Source organism: Poromitra crassiceps (genome assembly GCF_964638095.1).
Source record: "Poromitra crassiceps genome assembly, chromosome: 8".
In the NCBI taxonomy this organism is placed as follows: Eukaryota; Metazoa; Chordata; class Actinopteri; order Beryciformes; family Melamphaidae; genus Poromitra; species Poromitra crassiceps.
The window spans coordinates 1,829,291-1,845,138 of record NC_139629.1 but is presented as its reverse complement, the minus strand read 5'-3'; the positions used below and the strand labels follow the sequence as shown (position 1 = coordinate 1,845,138).

Here is a 15,848-nt window from a genome sequence, read left to right as displayed (position 1 = left end):
TGGTGTGGAGGTCAGCACGCTCTGCTTGGCGGTCTGTGGTCGGTCCTGGTTGTGACTCTGCTGTGGGGCTCTGACTGACTGTCTGCTGCAGCTACCTTCTCTATGAGATCCAGACACTCCGCATTATCCATCCAGTCTATGGCCTCCCACTGGATCCCCTCTCTGTGGAGAAACACACACACACACACACACACACACACACACACACACAGCGCACAGATAGATATATAAATACAAACAGCAAGGAAGACACAATGGCGCTATTGTCAGCAGTTGATGTGATGAAATGAGCCATGTCCAAGCTGCTGGCCCATTATACAAGAAAACAACTGTCTGGGGGAGAAACCCAGCCCATTCCAAACTGCTGGCAGTTTGCCTGTAACGCCCAACCCCCATCATCCCCAGCCCATGTCCTATCTCTCCCACTGTCTGTGGCTCTGAGATGTACCAGCAGCACATCCAAGGCCCTATTGTATTTTTCAAATTATCCACCGGTATAAAAGCACAACATGTGAATGAGTTAGGGTTATCTCTCTAACTGGGTTTCTATCCAAAAGGTATCGCAACTTTTAATCGAATTTTCAGAAAGTCGAATATTACGCACGTTTCCACCCACTACCACTACCGTTATGCCTAATATCAGCAATGGTGAACAGGAGGGACGATTAATTGACGTGATTAAAACCTGGCGAGACGCCAGTCAAACTCTCAAACGAGGGGCATTAACCCCGTTATCTGAATACATGTGAGGTAAAGAGAAAACATCCTATAGCCTGATATTCAGACTGAAGTGGAGCAAATCATGATGGAAGCTTGGTGATGGAGAGCGCACTGCTGTCTGCCTCTGCTAACATTACACGTGCGTGCCAATGTCTCGCTATGAATAACATTAATTTAAAGGTTCTTGATTATACAGAGGTACGTAAAATGTATTACCAGACGCCACTCTTCTGCCAATTCTGGATGTGAGTCGCCTGTTATCCCGCTGTCTTCCTCCATTAAAACTGCATGTTTTTGAATGGAGTTTGGTTACAGATTCGCTAGTCTCTCCCCAGACTCAAATATTACGTTGAATCGCTGCGCTCCTCCGCATACTACATAAGTGAGTCTGTGCCAGTTAACAGCCACTGCTGGTTTTGAAGGCGGGTTGAAATTGAATGAGTGACAGGTCGTAGCACCGATGAGAGAGCGGTTTCGAAAAATGGGCTGCGCCTCCCGTGTCGTCTGATCACAAAGTCATTACTGATTGGAGAGGACTGAATCCATCACTGGCATATGACTGGCCAAGTGAACGGTTCCCTCCCATAACCAGCCCTCTGAGGGAAAGTGTCCCAGACCCAGAGAGAGCTCTGCAGCATGCAGTAACGTGGTGCATCAGCCTAAGAACTCTCATGGGTCTGGCGTTGAGACTACAGATTCGCTAAAGCTGTTTCCACTGCATTTATCGCATTCCCTTTTATCGATACACCCTACTTTTCCACCTCCCTCAAGCGTGAAAACTTTTTTGCGATATTTGGAGGTTTTTCCACTCAGGATTTTAATGCAAGATTTAAAATTTCGCATAAAAACAGATGGATGGAAACCCACCTTGTGATTGTTGTAAGCAGATACTGTGGGCCTCTTTACCTGTTGTACTCCAGCTGTTCCAGGGAGAAGATGTGCTTATTGAAATACTCCTGGAGTTTCTCATTGGCGTAGTTGATATTAAACTGTTCAAACCGGTTCACCTGCAGGACGAACAGAGATAACAAGGGTGCGTGAGTTTCATTCAATGTCATCAGTTCTGCAGGTCAAATCACCCTATGTGTCCAGGTAGTGCAGCGGTAGATTCCCTGCCTACCAACACGAGGGTCGCAGGTTCGAGTCCCCGTGTTACCTCCGGCTTGGTCGGGCATCCATACAGGCACAATTGGCCGTGTCTGCGGGTGAGAAGCAGGATTAAGGGTATGTGTCCTGGTTGCTGCACTAGTGCCTCTTCTGGTCGGTTGGGGCGCCTGTTTGTGGGGGAGGGGAACTGGGGGGGGGGGAAGAGCGTGATCCTCCCACGCGCTACATCCTGCCAGTGAAACTCCTCGCTGTCAGTTGAATAGATGTGGAGGAAGCATGTGCTAGTCTACGGCTCTCCCCAGATCGGCAGAAGGGGTGTAGCCACGACCGGGACAGCAGGGGGAATTGGGGGAGAAAACGAGGACGGGGGGGGGGGAGGGGGGTCTGAAAACCTTTGCAAATAATATGCATCTCGACAAACCATTTGAGTCTGGTGCTACTTCACAGTGAGACTACATGACCTGATCATTTAGATCTCTTTTTTGCAGAATAAAATAAACCTTGACTCTCACCTCAAAGTTCTCAAAGCCAAAGATGTCCAGGATACCAATGGACTTGAAGTTGTCTTTGCCTTTGATCTTCTGGTTGATCCTCATTATGATCCAGGAGAAACACTGAGAGTACAGCGCCATGGCCACCGAGTCCCGCGAGTCCACGGCCTGCCATTTGCAAAACGAAGGGAGGAAAGTTACTCTAGATACCAAGTCAGACATCAAAGGAGAAGACACGGACACGTCTGCAGCCTAAACACAACAGATGTCACCATATACATTTGATCACGTCTATCAGACACCTTGAGTTATGTGTTCTGTTTGATTGTTTGAATAACGGGGTGTGTGACACCGCAGCGGTGTCTGCAAAACAAATATGCTTTGGAGACAAAGGTGTGTTATTGTCAGTGTCTGTCTGCAGAGAGCAGGGAAGACAATGTCTGTTTTCACAACAGACAGCGTCATTTATCACAACGTATCTTAAAGGAATGACATAGTGCACGTAGTATTTGCTATATTACAAAAACCCTGTAAAAACAATGACAAAATAACAGTACACCATATAATGATGCTTGCCCCTAGCCTCGTGGTCTCCACACATTAGCAGATCATTCCTATCATTTTGTTTTTCATTTCATTCTGTCGTTTTACCTGGTGGGAGTTCCAGACAGGTGGGCTTTCCCTCAAAGTGCACTTTTATGATTCACAAGTTCACCTATTTGCATTGTTCTGATGTGGTAAACGCCACTCATCTGCCACTCCAACATAGCGACAACAGCTCCCATGAAATTGGCCTTCATATGTATGTATGTATCTATGTATGTATGTATGTATGTATCTATGTATGTATGTATGTATGTATGTATGTATGTATGTATGTATGTATGTATGTATCTATCTATGTATGTATGTATGTATCTATGTATGTATGTATGTATCTATGTATGTATGTATGTATGTATGTATGTATGTATGTATCTATGTATGTATGTATGTATGTATGTATGTATGTATGTATCTATCCATGTATCTATGTATGTATCTATGTATGTATGTAGTATGTATGTATGTATCCATGTATCTATGTATGTATCTATGTATGTATGTATGTGTAGAAAATGCTCCGTAATGGCCCACCATCAGGCCTGTTCTTGGGGCAATTGACGCCCACGAACCAGAGGAGCCCACGACGCAATGAGGTCATCGGCGATGTCAGACGGTCTAGGCTGACTCCAGACTGTGTGATGGCAGACGTGACTTTGTGAGGTCATCGATGATGTCATACCTCCCGGGACGTTGTGACATCACCAATGATGTCATACCTCGAATGTGGGAGTTATAAAAGTGTTGTTCCATCATGTTTAATTACCGTAAATTCCGGACTATAAGACGCACCGGTCTATAAGCCGCGGGACCAAAATTGACTATTTTTTTCTTCTATAAGCCGCACCGGTCTATAAGCCGCGGGTGTTTTGATGTTTAATTACCATATGAAAGGGTTCGTGCACAGAGAGGAATGTCGGGAAACAGATGGCTGTTTGGGGAAGCTCCCATTTATTAACATTTCAACAAAACAAAACAAAAGTCAGGTCACTAATCCCCAGACAAAATCACACAACAATAGGCTATATGTGCAGCAAACGGCTGTAACCAGAGAAGTCAAGTCACTAACCCTCGTCTTCCTCTTCTTCCTGCGTACTGAAACCACCAAAGTCCTCATCTTCAGTGTCGGAAACGAACAGGTTCAGGGTGGCTTCGTCAACCACTCTCCTCTCTCCTTCATTGTCACTCAAAACCAACGAACTCCTCTTCGTCACTGTCGGCATCGAACAGCCTCTGAAGCCTCTGACGGCCCTCAGCGCCAGCTGTGGCGGCGTCATCCTCTTCATCCCGCAGCAGTCCAGCGTTTTGGAACCCGTTGGTGATTGTGGATGTTTTCACACTCCTATAATATTCCGCTTCTACTGCTCGTCTTGTTGTGAATATTCCTTGATCTTCCTTTGTGTGAATTCGCCGAAGTTTGTGATTTTCTCCTGGTAGTCGGGGGAGGGAGTTGGCCGAGTGGCCGTTTGCTTACCGTAATTACCATATGTAAGTGGTCACGCACAGAGGGGATTGTCGGGAAAGAGATGGCTGTTTGAGGAAGCTCCCATTTACCGTATTACCGTAACATTTCAACAAAACAACATAACACAACACCACCGTTGTTTATTTTTACAGTGCACACAGTGTCCGCGGTGTGGTGAAAAGAGGGCAAGAGAGGAAATTAAAACAGAAGTGGATTTATAGTTAGAAAGAGTGCTAAAGAAGAGAGAATTCCGTTTTTTATTTTTTTATTTTAGTTACTCACAGTACTATTGACCAGTCCAACTCAAAAGATATTCGGCAGTTTCACTTTGAGCTCTTGTTCCGCCGCTGTCCATCAATGGTTATGACGAGTCTCGCTGGGTACAGTACGCCAAAGCGATATCCATTGACTCGATGATGCTGTTGTATGTTGCGCGTTTCTGTTGCACCAACGCGGACGGTGAGGGGCTTCTTCCCCGCAGCCTGGAGGATGAGTTGACGGTCGGGCCAGCGGAGTAGGCAGATGAAGATGGCCCTCGGTGGCAGGCCGGGGTCTGGACGTGGCCGAGGCGCCCGGTGTGCCCTGTCCACCTCTGGTGGTTTCTCGCCTTCCTTCAGGTCCAGGATGTAACACAGGATTTTGCCACGAAAGCGTCCATGTCACCCATCTCAGCTCCCTCTTTTACATTGATCAGGCGAATGTTATTTCTTTTACTCCTGCTGATTAAGTCATCAACCTGCGTGTGCAGGGTTTCGATTTTGCATTTTATCCATTTTCGGACTCACTGTGTTGTTTTTGTCCTCCAGTGCGCGGATGCGCTTTTCCGCATTATAAACTCTGTTCACAGTTGCCTTAGTTTCTTTAGTGAGTGAGTGGATGGACTTCTGCACGTTTTCAAACTTGTTTTCAAGCTGCTCAAAACCTCTGAGCGATGTCGGACTTAATCGATAGTGTTTCACGGAGTAAAAGTTTAGCCCAAGCCGTGTATCTCCAGCCTCCAGCAGGTGAGTCATTTCCTCATTCATGGCGTGATTGCTTCGTCTTTTTCTTTCTGCTTACCTGTGTTGTGTTATGTTATGTTATGTTATGTTGTTAAAAGAGGGCAAGAGAGGAAATTAAAACAGAAGTGGATTTATAGTTAGAAAGAGTGCTAAAAAAGAGAGATTTTTTTTTTTTTTTTGGAAAAAATCCATAGATAAGCCGCACCGTTATATAAGCCGCAGGGGCCAAAAAACGGGAAAAAAGCCGCGGCTTATAGTCCGGAATTTACGGTAGGTCTTGTTCTCCCTCTGCACATGATACACAAGGTTCTCTGTCTCTGCAAGCTATCTGCTAGCTACTCTGTATGTTGCTTCTGCCTAATATCTCCAATAAATTGCCTGAAAGACATCTCTGTGGTTCTAACCGATCACTGCCCGTGAGCTCTTACCTAAGATCCAGCAAACTTCACACAAACTTCCTAACAGTATGTATGCATGAATGTATCTATGTATGTATGTATATAAAAGACTTGAGCTGGCCAGCTAAGCTTCCTCTATAGGCATTGTGCTTGAAGTGAAAATAAAACAGTGAGTGTGGGGCAACAATACTGTTGGGCTGTACAGTAATCCATCATGCCCCAGTCATTTCTCGCAACTAGCGGGTGTGAACGGAGCACTGGTGGCTCCAGGATCTCCGTCACAAGGGTGAGAAGAATGGTTGTTTGTCCAGGATGGGGGGCCTATACAGCAGGCAGAACATGGGCTGGGAGACCACTGGCCGCTGTGAGAAGAAGCCATTCTCACTGAGTCCAGGAGAGGAATAATACAGTCTATTAAGAGACATGCAGCTTCAAAGGCCAGGCCAGGCAGTAAGGCCAGGCAGTAAGGCCAGGCCAGGCAGGCAGGCAGCAGAAGCAGCAGCAGCTGGATGACAGCACAGGGTCTTTGTCTTAGTGATGAAAAGCTCTCTTGTGACTTCTGATAGTAAAGGTCTCTTCTGCATAGTCACTCACATTAACGACGCTGCGTGGGCTGAGGGGCTGAGGGGCTGAGGGGCTGAGGGCTGGTCTCTTGTGACATATGGTGAAAAGAAGAACAAATACATTTGCATTTGTCACATCTTCCTGTTCATGATGTGGACATTTGAAACCGGGCAAAGACATGAGCGAATAATTATGACAAACGTCTGGCGTCTCGCTGCCTCCAGAGGAGAAGTCTCTCACTTCACCCCGGTCATTGGCTCTATTGTGCTCTTGAGGCAGATCACTATCACGATTGCTTCATTGTGCCAGGAATCTAGCAGACAAAAAGCAGGAAATGGCTGGAAGTCACGCAAGGGATCTGGAGAGGCATGTGGGGGAGAGCGCTGGAGAAAGGCTGTGTGTGTCAGCGGGACCAGGGGGGAGGAGGGTGAGGGTGAGGAGGGGGAGGAGGGTGAGGGTGAGGGTGAGGAGGGGGAGGGTGAGGGGCGAGGACAAACAGGCATCTGTGTTCCAGCGTCTTCCCACTGAGACAAGGAGGACGCTGCAGAATTGTGAGCCATCCCCAGCGCCTCCTCGCCCCTACCTACATACACCCCCAGATAGTAGCTTCAGATCAGGAAGGAGGGACATGGACGGATAAGACATTGTTGTGTCTTCCTGTGTGGTTCCTCTATAGACCTGTGCAGAAGCATGGTTGGTTACCTGCTCCACAGTGAGGGGCGAGCAGATCTCCTCTCCTCTGAGGATCATGGAGCGCTGGGTCAACACCTCCGACAGCTGGAAGGAGTCCAGGCCCAGCAGATCGCTCACATTGCTGACCACTGCAACACACACATGCGCGCACACACACACACACACACACACACACACACACACACACACACACACACGTAATATAAATCCCCAACACAGACTAATAGTCCAGCTGACCCATTTATGTCGACATCAGAACCTACATATCTCTTCTTATCCTATACAATATGGAGGAAAGTCCCTATACTGTGGTGGCTGTGTGTGGTATATTGTGTAGTACACTGTGTGTAGAACACTGTGTGTAGTACACTGTGTGTAGTATATTGTGTAGTACACTGCGTGTAGTATATTGTGTAGTACACTGCGTGTAGTATATTGTGTAGTACACTGTGTGTAGTATATTGTGTAGTACACTGTGTGTAGTATATTGTGTAGTACACTGTGTGTAGTATATTGTGATATTGTGTAGTACACTGTGTGTAGTATATTGTGTAGTACACTGTGTGTAGTATATTGTGATATTGTGTAGTACACTGTGTGTAGTATATTGTGTAGTACACTGTGTGTAGTATATTGTGTAGTACACTGTGTGTAGTATATTGTGATATTGTGTAGTACACTGTGTGTAGTATATTGTGTAGTACACTGTGTGTAGTACACTGTGTGTAGTATATTGTGTAGTACACTGTGTGTAGTACACTGTGTGTAGTATATTGTGTAATACACTGTGTGTAGTATATTGTGTAGTACACTGTGTGTAGTATACACACTGTGTGTAGTATATTGTGTAGTACACTGTGTGTAGTATATTGTGATATTGTGTAGTACACTGTGTGTAGTATATTGTGTAGTACACTGTGTGTAGTATATTGTGTAATACACTGTGTGTAGTATATTGTGTAGTACACCGTGTGTAGTATATTGTGTAGTACACTGTGTGTAGTATATTGTGTAGTACACTGTGTGTAGTATATTGTGTAGTACACTGTGTGTAGTATATTGTGATATTGTGTAGTACACTGTGTGTAGTATATTGTGTAGTACACTGTGTGTAGTATATTGTGTAGTACACTGTGTGTAGTATATTGTGTAGTACACTGTGTGTAGTATATTGTGTAGTACACTGTGTGTAGTACACTGTGTGTAGTACACTGTGTGTAGTATATTGTGTAGTACACTGTGTGTAGTATATTGTGTAGTACACTGTGTGTAGTATATTGTGTAGTACACTGTGTGTAGTACACTGTGTGTAGTATATTGTGTAGTACACTGTGTGTAGTATATTGTGTAGTACACTGTGTGTAGTACACTGTGTGTAGTACACTGTGTGTAGTATATTGTGTAGTACACTGTGTGTAGTATATTGTGTAGTACACTGTGTGTAGTATATTGTGTAGTACACTGTGTGTAGTACACTGTGTGTAGTACACTGTGTGTAGTATATTGTGTAGTACACTGTGTAGTATATTGTGATATTGTGTAGTACACTGTGTGTAGTATATTGTGTAGTACACTGTGTGTAGTATATTGTGTAGTATATTGTGTAGTACACTGTGTGTAGTATATTGTGATATTGTGTAGTACACTGTGTGTAGTATATTGTGTAGTACACTGTGTGTAGTATATTGTGTAGTACACTGTGTGTAGTACACTGTGTGTAGTATATTGTGTAGTACACTGTGTAGTATATTGTGATATTGTGTAGTACACTGTGTGTAGTATATTGTGTAGTACACTGTGTGTAGTATATTGTGTAGTACACTGTGTGTAGTATATTGTGTAGTACACTGTGTGTAGTATATTGTGTAGTACACTGTGTGTAGTATATTGTGTAGTACACTGTGTGTAGTATATTGTGTAGTACACTGTGTGTAGTACACTGTGTGTAGTATATTGTGTAGTACACTGTGTAGTATATTGTGATATTGTGTAGTACACTGTGTGTAGTATATTGTGTAGTACACTGTGTGTAGTATATTGTGTAGTATATTGTGTAGTACACTGTGTGTAGTATATTGTGATATTGTGTAGTACACTGTGTAGTATATTGTGTAGTACACTGTGTGTAGTATATTGTGTAGTACACTGTGTGTAGTATATTGTGTAGTACACTGTGTGTAGTATATTGTGTAGTACACTGTGTGTAGTATATTGTGTAGTACACTGTGTGTAGTATATTGTGTAGTACACTGTGTGTAGTATATTGTGTAGTACACTGTGTGTAGTATATTGTGTTGTACACTGTGTGTAGTATATTGTGTAGTACACTGTGTGTAGTATATTGTGTAGTACACTGTGTGTGGTATATTGTGTTGTACACTGTGTGTAGTATATTGTGTAGTACACTGTGTGTAGTATATTGTGTAGTACACTGTGTGTAGTACACTGTGTAGTACACTGTGTGTAGTATATTGTGTAGTACACTGTGTGTAGTATATTGTGATATTGTGTAGTACACTGTGTGTAGTATATTGTGTAGTACACTGTGTGTAGTATATTGTGTAGTACACTGTGTGTAGTATATTGTGATATTGTGTAGTACACTGTGTGTAGTATATTGTGTAGTACACTGTGTGTAGTATATTGTGATATTGTGTAGTACACTGTGTGTAGTATATTGTGTAGTACACTGTGTGTAGTACACTGTGTGTAGTATATTGTGTAGTACACTGTGTGTAGTATATTGTGTAGTACACTGTGTGTAGTATATTGTGATATTGTGTAGTACCCTGTGTGTAGTATATTGTGTAGTACACTGTGTGTAGTATATTGTGTAGTACACTGTGTGTAGTATATTGTGTAGTACACTGTGTGTAGTATATTGTGTAGTACACTGTGTGTAGTATATTGTGTAGTACACTGTGTGTAGTACACTGTGTGTAGTATATTGTGTAGTACACTGTGTGTAGTATATTGTGTAGTACACTGTGTGTAGTATATTGTGATATTGTGTAGTACCCTGTGTGTAGTATATTGTGTAGTACACTGTGTGTAGTATATTGTGTAGTACACTGTGTGTAGTATATTGTGTAGTACACTGTGTGTAGTATATTGTGTAGTACACTGTGTGTAGTATATTGTGTAGTACACTGTGTGTAGTACACTGTGTGTAGTATATTGTGTAGTACACTGTGTGTAGTATATTGTGTAGTACACTGTGTGTAGTATATTGTGATATTGTGTAGTACCCTGTGTGTAGTATATTGTGTAGTACACTGTGTGTAGTATATTGTGTAGTATATTGTGTAGTACACTGTGTGTAGTATATTGTGTAGTACACTGTGTGTAGTATATTGTGTAGTACACTGTGTGTAGTATATTGTGTAGTACACTGTGTGTAGTATATTGTGTAGTACACTGTGTGTAGTATATTGTGTAGTACACTGTGTGTAGTATATTGTGTAGTACACTGTGTGTAGTATATTGTGTAGTACACTGTGTGTAGTATATTGTGTAGTACACTGTGTGTAGTATATTGTGTAGTACACTGGTTCTTGGAAAAGAGGTCAGACTCCACAAACAAAGGAGCCTTGAGCTCATGTTACAGCCTGTTGAGTTCTCTCCTCCTGTCTGTCTGTCTGATGTCACTCAGACTCAGGGCTTCACACCGCTGCAGCACGAGAGTAACCTGGCATCAGTGATGAACAAGTGATCACGTGTAGAATTTGGCTATTTCTACTATCAATTGCAGTGTAAACAGTTGGGGGGAGGTTTGTGCTATCACCCAAAAAATCACCTTTGTTCTGTAAGTACAAGGATTTATTTTTTTTGTGACAGAGAAGAGTGAGGACATGTGTTCAGCACTTCCCTTTGGATCCATCTTATACCAATATAATTTTCTTAATGTTGATTCATTCTCACCTCCTTTGGAAGTGATCTGAGCTCCGCCGGCCGTCATGAATTCAATGTTGCCCATCTGGAGGACAGCAGACAGCAGCTTGAACACGTCACGGATCTCCTCCTCAGTGAACTCCATCACTTTCAGAGCTTCCTGCAGGGACACCACAGAAGAAGTTAGACTTTCAGAGCTTCCTGCAGGGGCACCACAGAAGAAGCTTAGACTTTCAGAGCTTCCTGCAGGGACACCACAGAAGAAGCTTAGACTTTCAGAGTTTCCTGCAGGGGCACCACAGAAGAAGCTTAGACTTTCAGAGCTTCCTGCAGGGGCACCACAGAAGAAGCTTAGTGAACTCCATCACTTTCAGAGCTTCCTGCAGGGGCACCACAGAAGAAGCTTAGACTTTCAGAGCTTCCTGCAGGGGCACCACAGAAGAAGCTTAGACTTTCAGAGCTTCCTGCAGGGGCACCACAGAAGAAGCTTAGATGACATGAAGGGAAACATGTAATCACTGAAATGAGAAACATAGAGTTCAAGGTGTCACTATTTGATAGGACAGCAGGCAGACAGGAAAGGTGGAGGGAGAAAGGGGACGACACGTGGCAAAGGACAACAGGTCGGACCCGAACCGGGTCGGTTGTGCGAAGGACCATCCCCCCGTGGCACGAGCTCCACCAGGACGCACCCAGTTCTACTGATTCTGAACCTCCTTGATCCTTGGAGCTTTAAATCCACCTCATAAATTTTAAGAGGATATCATTAATGTCAGCAAGGACATTTTAAGCCTGGTTTACACATCACTCATTGAATCCATACTTACCTTTAACAACTCATCCTGGTACAACGCCCTCACCATCAAACACAAAACCAAACTCGCAGTCCCGCATAACCAATCAGGCAAATACAATAATTGGTTCACCCCAAACTCCCCTGTCTGAATTGTACAACCGGTCAGTCATCAGGAAAGCCAGATCACACAGGACCCCTCTAAACTCCTTCAGCAATGCTTTCTATTTACTCCCATCAGGTCGACGTTACAACGTCCCACTGGCCCAGAAAACATTTACACTAAATCCTTTATCCCGTCTGCAATCACCGGCCTGAACATTTTCTGTCAGTTGTGTTTTTTTATTGTGTGTATGTGTCTATGTGTTTTTAATGTCTTTTGGAATATGCACTTTTGAGCCTGTTGAAGGAGAATTTCTGTTGCTTTGTGACAGACAATAAAGTTATCTTGTATCTTGAATTCAAAATGCGTCTCACAAGCCAGCGAGACACAATCAAATAAAAACATCCCCCCCCCCAGGCTCATGCTTTCTGAGTGAGATGTCTGTGTGAAGAGATGGTGTTCCACTCATCATAAGGGTTATGGCGCCCTCTGGAGGAAATGCAAACCATGTGCAGCAGAGATCCCTTTCCATATTTACCATCTTCCTCCTCCTTACCATGACACTGTCAAACAGCTGCTTGTCATCCAGACTGCTGTCCTTCATGCAGCCTGACTGGGTCAGGTAGTGGTACGACTCAGGACCCTCAGACAGGAAGTACATGTCTGCAACACAGATACATTGGGAAAATCTCACATTTGGAAAACCATCAATCATGGGCTACTAGTGTTACATAGTGTATGATGAAGTGTTAGCATGGGCTACTAGTGTTACATAGTGTATGATGAAGTGTTAGCATGGGCTACAGAGATACATAGTGTATGATGAAGTGTTAGCATGGGCTACAGAGATACCTAGTGTATGATGAAGAGTTAGCATGGGCTACAGAGATACCTAGTGTATGATGAAGTGTTAGCATGGGCTACAGAGATACATAGTGTATGATGAAGTGTTAGCATGGCCTACAGAGATACATAGTGTATGATGAAGTGTTAGCATGGGCTACTAGTGTTACATAGTGTATGATGAAGTGTTAGCATGGGCTACAGAGATACCTAGTGTATGATGAAGTGTTAGCATGGGCTACAGAGATACCTGGTGTATGATGAAGTGTTAGCATGGGCTACAGAGATACATAGTGTATGATGAAGTGTTAGCATGGGCTACTAGTGTTACATAGTGTATGATGAAGTGTTAGCATGGGCTACAGAGATACCTAGTGTATGATGAAGTGTTAGCATGGGCTACAGAGATACATAGGGTATGATGAAGTGTTAGCATGGGCTACAGAGATACATAGTGTATGATGAAGTGTTAGCATGGGCTACAGAGATACCTAGTGTATGATGAAGTGTTAGCATGGGCTACTAGTGTTACATAGTGTATGATGAAGTGTTAGCATGGGCTACAGAGATACATAGTGTATGATGAAGTGTTAGCATGGGCTACAGAGATACATAGTGTATGATGAAGTGTTAGCATGGGCTACTAGTGTTACATAGTGTATGATGAAGTGTTAGCATGGGCTACTAGTGTTACATAGTGTATGATGAAGTGTTAGCATGGGCTACTAGTGTTACATAGTGTATGATGAAGTGTTAGCATGGCCTACAGAGATACATAGTGTATGATGAAGTATTAGCATGGGCTACAGAGATACATAGTGTATGATGAAGTGTTAGCATGGGCTACAGAGATACCTAGTGTATGATGAAGTGTTAGCATGGGCTACAGAGATACCTAGTGTATGATGAAGTGTTAGCATGGGCTACTAGTGTTACATAGTGTATGATGAAGTGTTAGCATGGGCTACAGAGATACATAGTGTATGATGAAGTGTTAGCATGGGCTACTAGTGTTACATAGTGTATGATGAAGTGTTAGCATGGCCTACAGAGATACATAGTGTATGATGAAGTGTTAGCATGGGCTACAGAGATACATAGTGTATGATGAAGTGTTAGCATGGGCTACTAGTGTTACATAGTGTATGATGAAGTGTTAGCATGGGCTACTAGTGTTACATAGTGTATGATGAAGTGTTAGCATGGGCTACTAGTGTTACATAGTGTATGATGAAGTGTTAGCATGGCCTACAGAGATACATAGTGTATGATGAAGTATTAGCATGGGCTACAGAGATACATAGTGTATGATGAAGTGTTAGCATGGGCTACAGAGATACCTAGTGTATGATGAAGTGTTAGCATGGGCTACAGAGATACCTAGTGTATGATGAAGTGTTAGCATGGGCTACTAGTGTTACATAGTGTATGATGAAGTGTTAGCATGGGCTACAGAGATACATAGTGTATGATGAAGTGTTAGCATGGGCTACTAGTGGCTACTAGTGTAAACAATCTACTATGGATATAATAGATGACTTTCGTGTCTACGTTCTTCAAAGATTTGGTGTATTCCTTTAAACGTCAAGACAACCCACCTCTGTGGTCTCTGTCTGCTCCTGCCAACAGCGCATAGAAGATGTGGTAGTTTCTCTCTCCAGGATTCTGTCGAACCACACGGTTCTAGGAAGGAGTGATGATGATTAGAAGAAGAGTTTTTAATCAATCTTTCACAACTGAATGGACTCTCCTGATGATTGTGAGGTTGATGTCATCAAATAATACATTCACAAACAAGAAATGACCCAGATACTGATGTGTGTCAACAAACACAACAGAACGTTACCTTTTCGAGCAAATCTGAGGGTTGAAAGTCAAGGAGAACACTGACATACTTAATAATCCAATCTAGTAGTTTTAATTTTAATTTTGTTTTTGTTTTAATTTGTTCATGTTTTGTTTTTTCATGTATTCGCTATGCTTTTTATATCTGCTTGCACACAAATTGCCCTTCGGGGACAAATAATAAACTTGAATCTTGAATCTTGAATCTAGAAATGTTCAACCCCTTTTCCCCCAACCTGGTTAAATAAAGGTTCAATAAAAAATAAAAAATAAAATAATGTGTACTCTGTACAAAGCACGAGGTCAATATGAGACTGTGTATCGTCTGTGAATCAGTGAAGGATACAGTCGATGATGCAGCCTCCCTGGATGTTTCCATTGTGGGAGAAGTGGAGCTGGATAAACTTCCCAAAGCGACTGGAGTTGTTGTTGTACACCGTCTTGGCGTTCCCAAATGCTTCCATGATAGGACTGGAGATGGAAGAAAGGCAACATATAAATGGCATTGTATTTCTACATCACAGTTGATGAGTGTGGTGGTGGGTCACCCTGCCTTAAAGAGCTGCTAACCCACTCAAACTTATTTTGTTTATATGCTTTTCAATTGCATATTTGTATCACGTGTGGTCTAAATGCTGTTTCAGAGTCTCTCCCACCTTGCCAAGAATACAATTCTGGGGGAAACACTGTTTTACATTTCAAAAATTCAAAAAGGATTTCATTCAAGAGTCTCATATTATGTCTATTTTGTTAAACATATGTTGCCTGACAGATGTTCATTACCTCCTCCAACGAGGTTGTTTTCGGTGCCGTCTGTCTGTCTGTCTGTGAGCAGGATTACGTCTTTCTGTCTGTCTGTGAGCAGGATTACGTCTGTCTGTCTGTCTGTGAGCAGGATTACGTCTGTCTGTCTGTCTGTCTGTGAGCAGGATTACGTCTGTCTGTCTGTCTGTGAGCAGGATTACGTCTGTCTGTCTGTCTGTGAGCAGGATTACGTCTGTTTGTCTGTCTGTCTGTGAGCAGGATTACATCTGTTTGTCTGTCTGTGAGCAGGATTACGTCTGTCTGTTTGTCTGTCTGTCTGTGAGCAGGATTACGTCTGTCTGTCTGTCTGTGAGCAGGATTATGTCTGTTTGTCTGTCTGTCTGTGAGCAGGATTATGTCTGTTTGTCTGTCTGTGAGCAGGATTATGTCTGTCTGTCTGTGAGCAGGATTACGTCTGTTTGTCTGTCTGTGAGCAGGATTACGTCTGTTTGTCTGTCTGTCTGTGAGCAGGATTACGTCTGTCTGTTTGTCTGTCTGTGAGCAGGATTACATCTGTTTGACTGTCT

At 43.2% G+C, this 15,848-nt stretch overlaps 1 protein-coding gene across 1 annotated transcript in view; it reads right to left on the bottom strand.

Moving 5' to 3' along the window:
• Positions 1-15,848, bottom strand: part of LOC310781627 (unconventional myosin-X-like) — a gene marked incomplete at both ends in the record, with an annotated part of 104,651 nt that overhangs the window by 19,809 nt on the left and 68,994 nt on the right. The window contains 9 exons of the mRNA XM_083642229.1: positions 96-162; positions 1,627-1,727; positions 2,340-2,486; positions 7,052-7,170; positions 10,964-11,093; positions 12,386-12,492; positions 14,271-14,355; positions 14,519-14,532; positions 14,864-14,988. Of these exons, the coding sequence (XP_083498355.1) occupies positions 96-162; positions 1,627-1,727; positions 2,340-2,486; positions 7,052-7,170; positions 10,964-11,093; positions 12,386-12,492; positions 14,271-14,355; positions 14,519-14,532; positions 14,864-14,988 (895 nt within the window). The remainder of the gene's footprint in view (positions 1-95; positions 163-1,626; positions 1,728-2,339; positions 2,487-7,051; positions 7,171-10,963; positions 11,094-12,385; positions 12,493-14,270; positions 14,356-14,518; positions 14,533-14,863; positions 14,989-15,848) is intronic.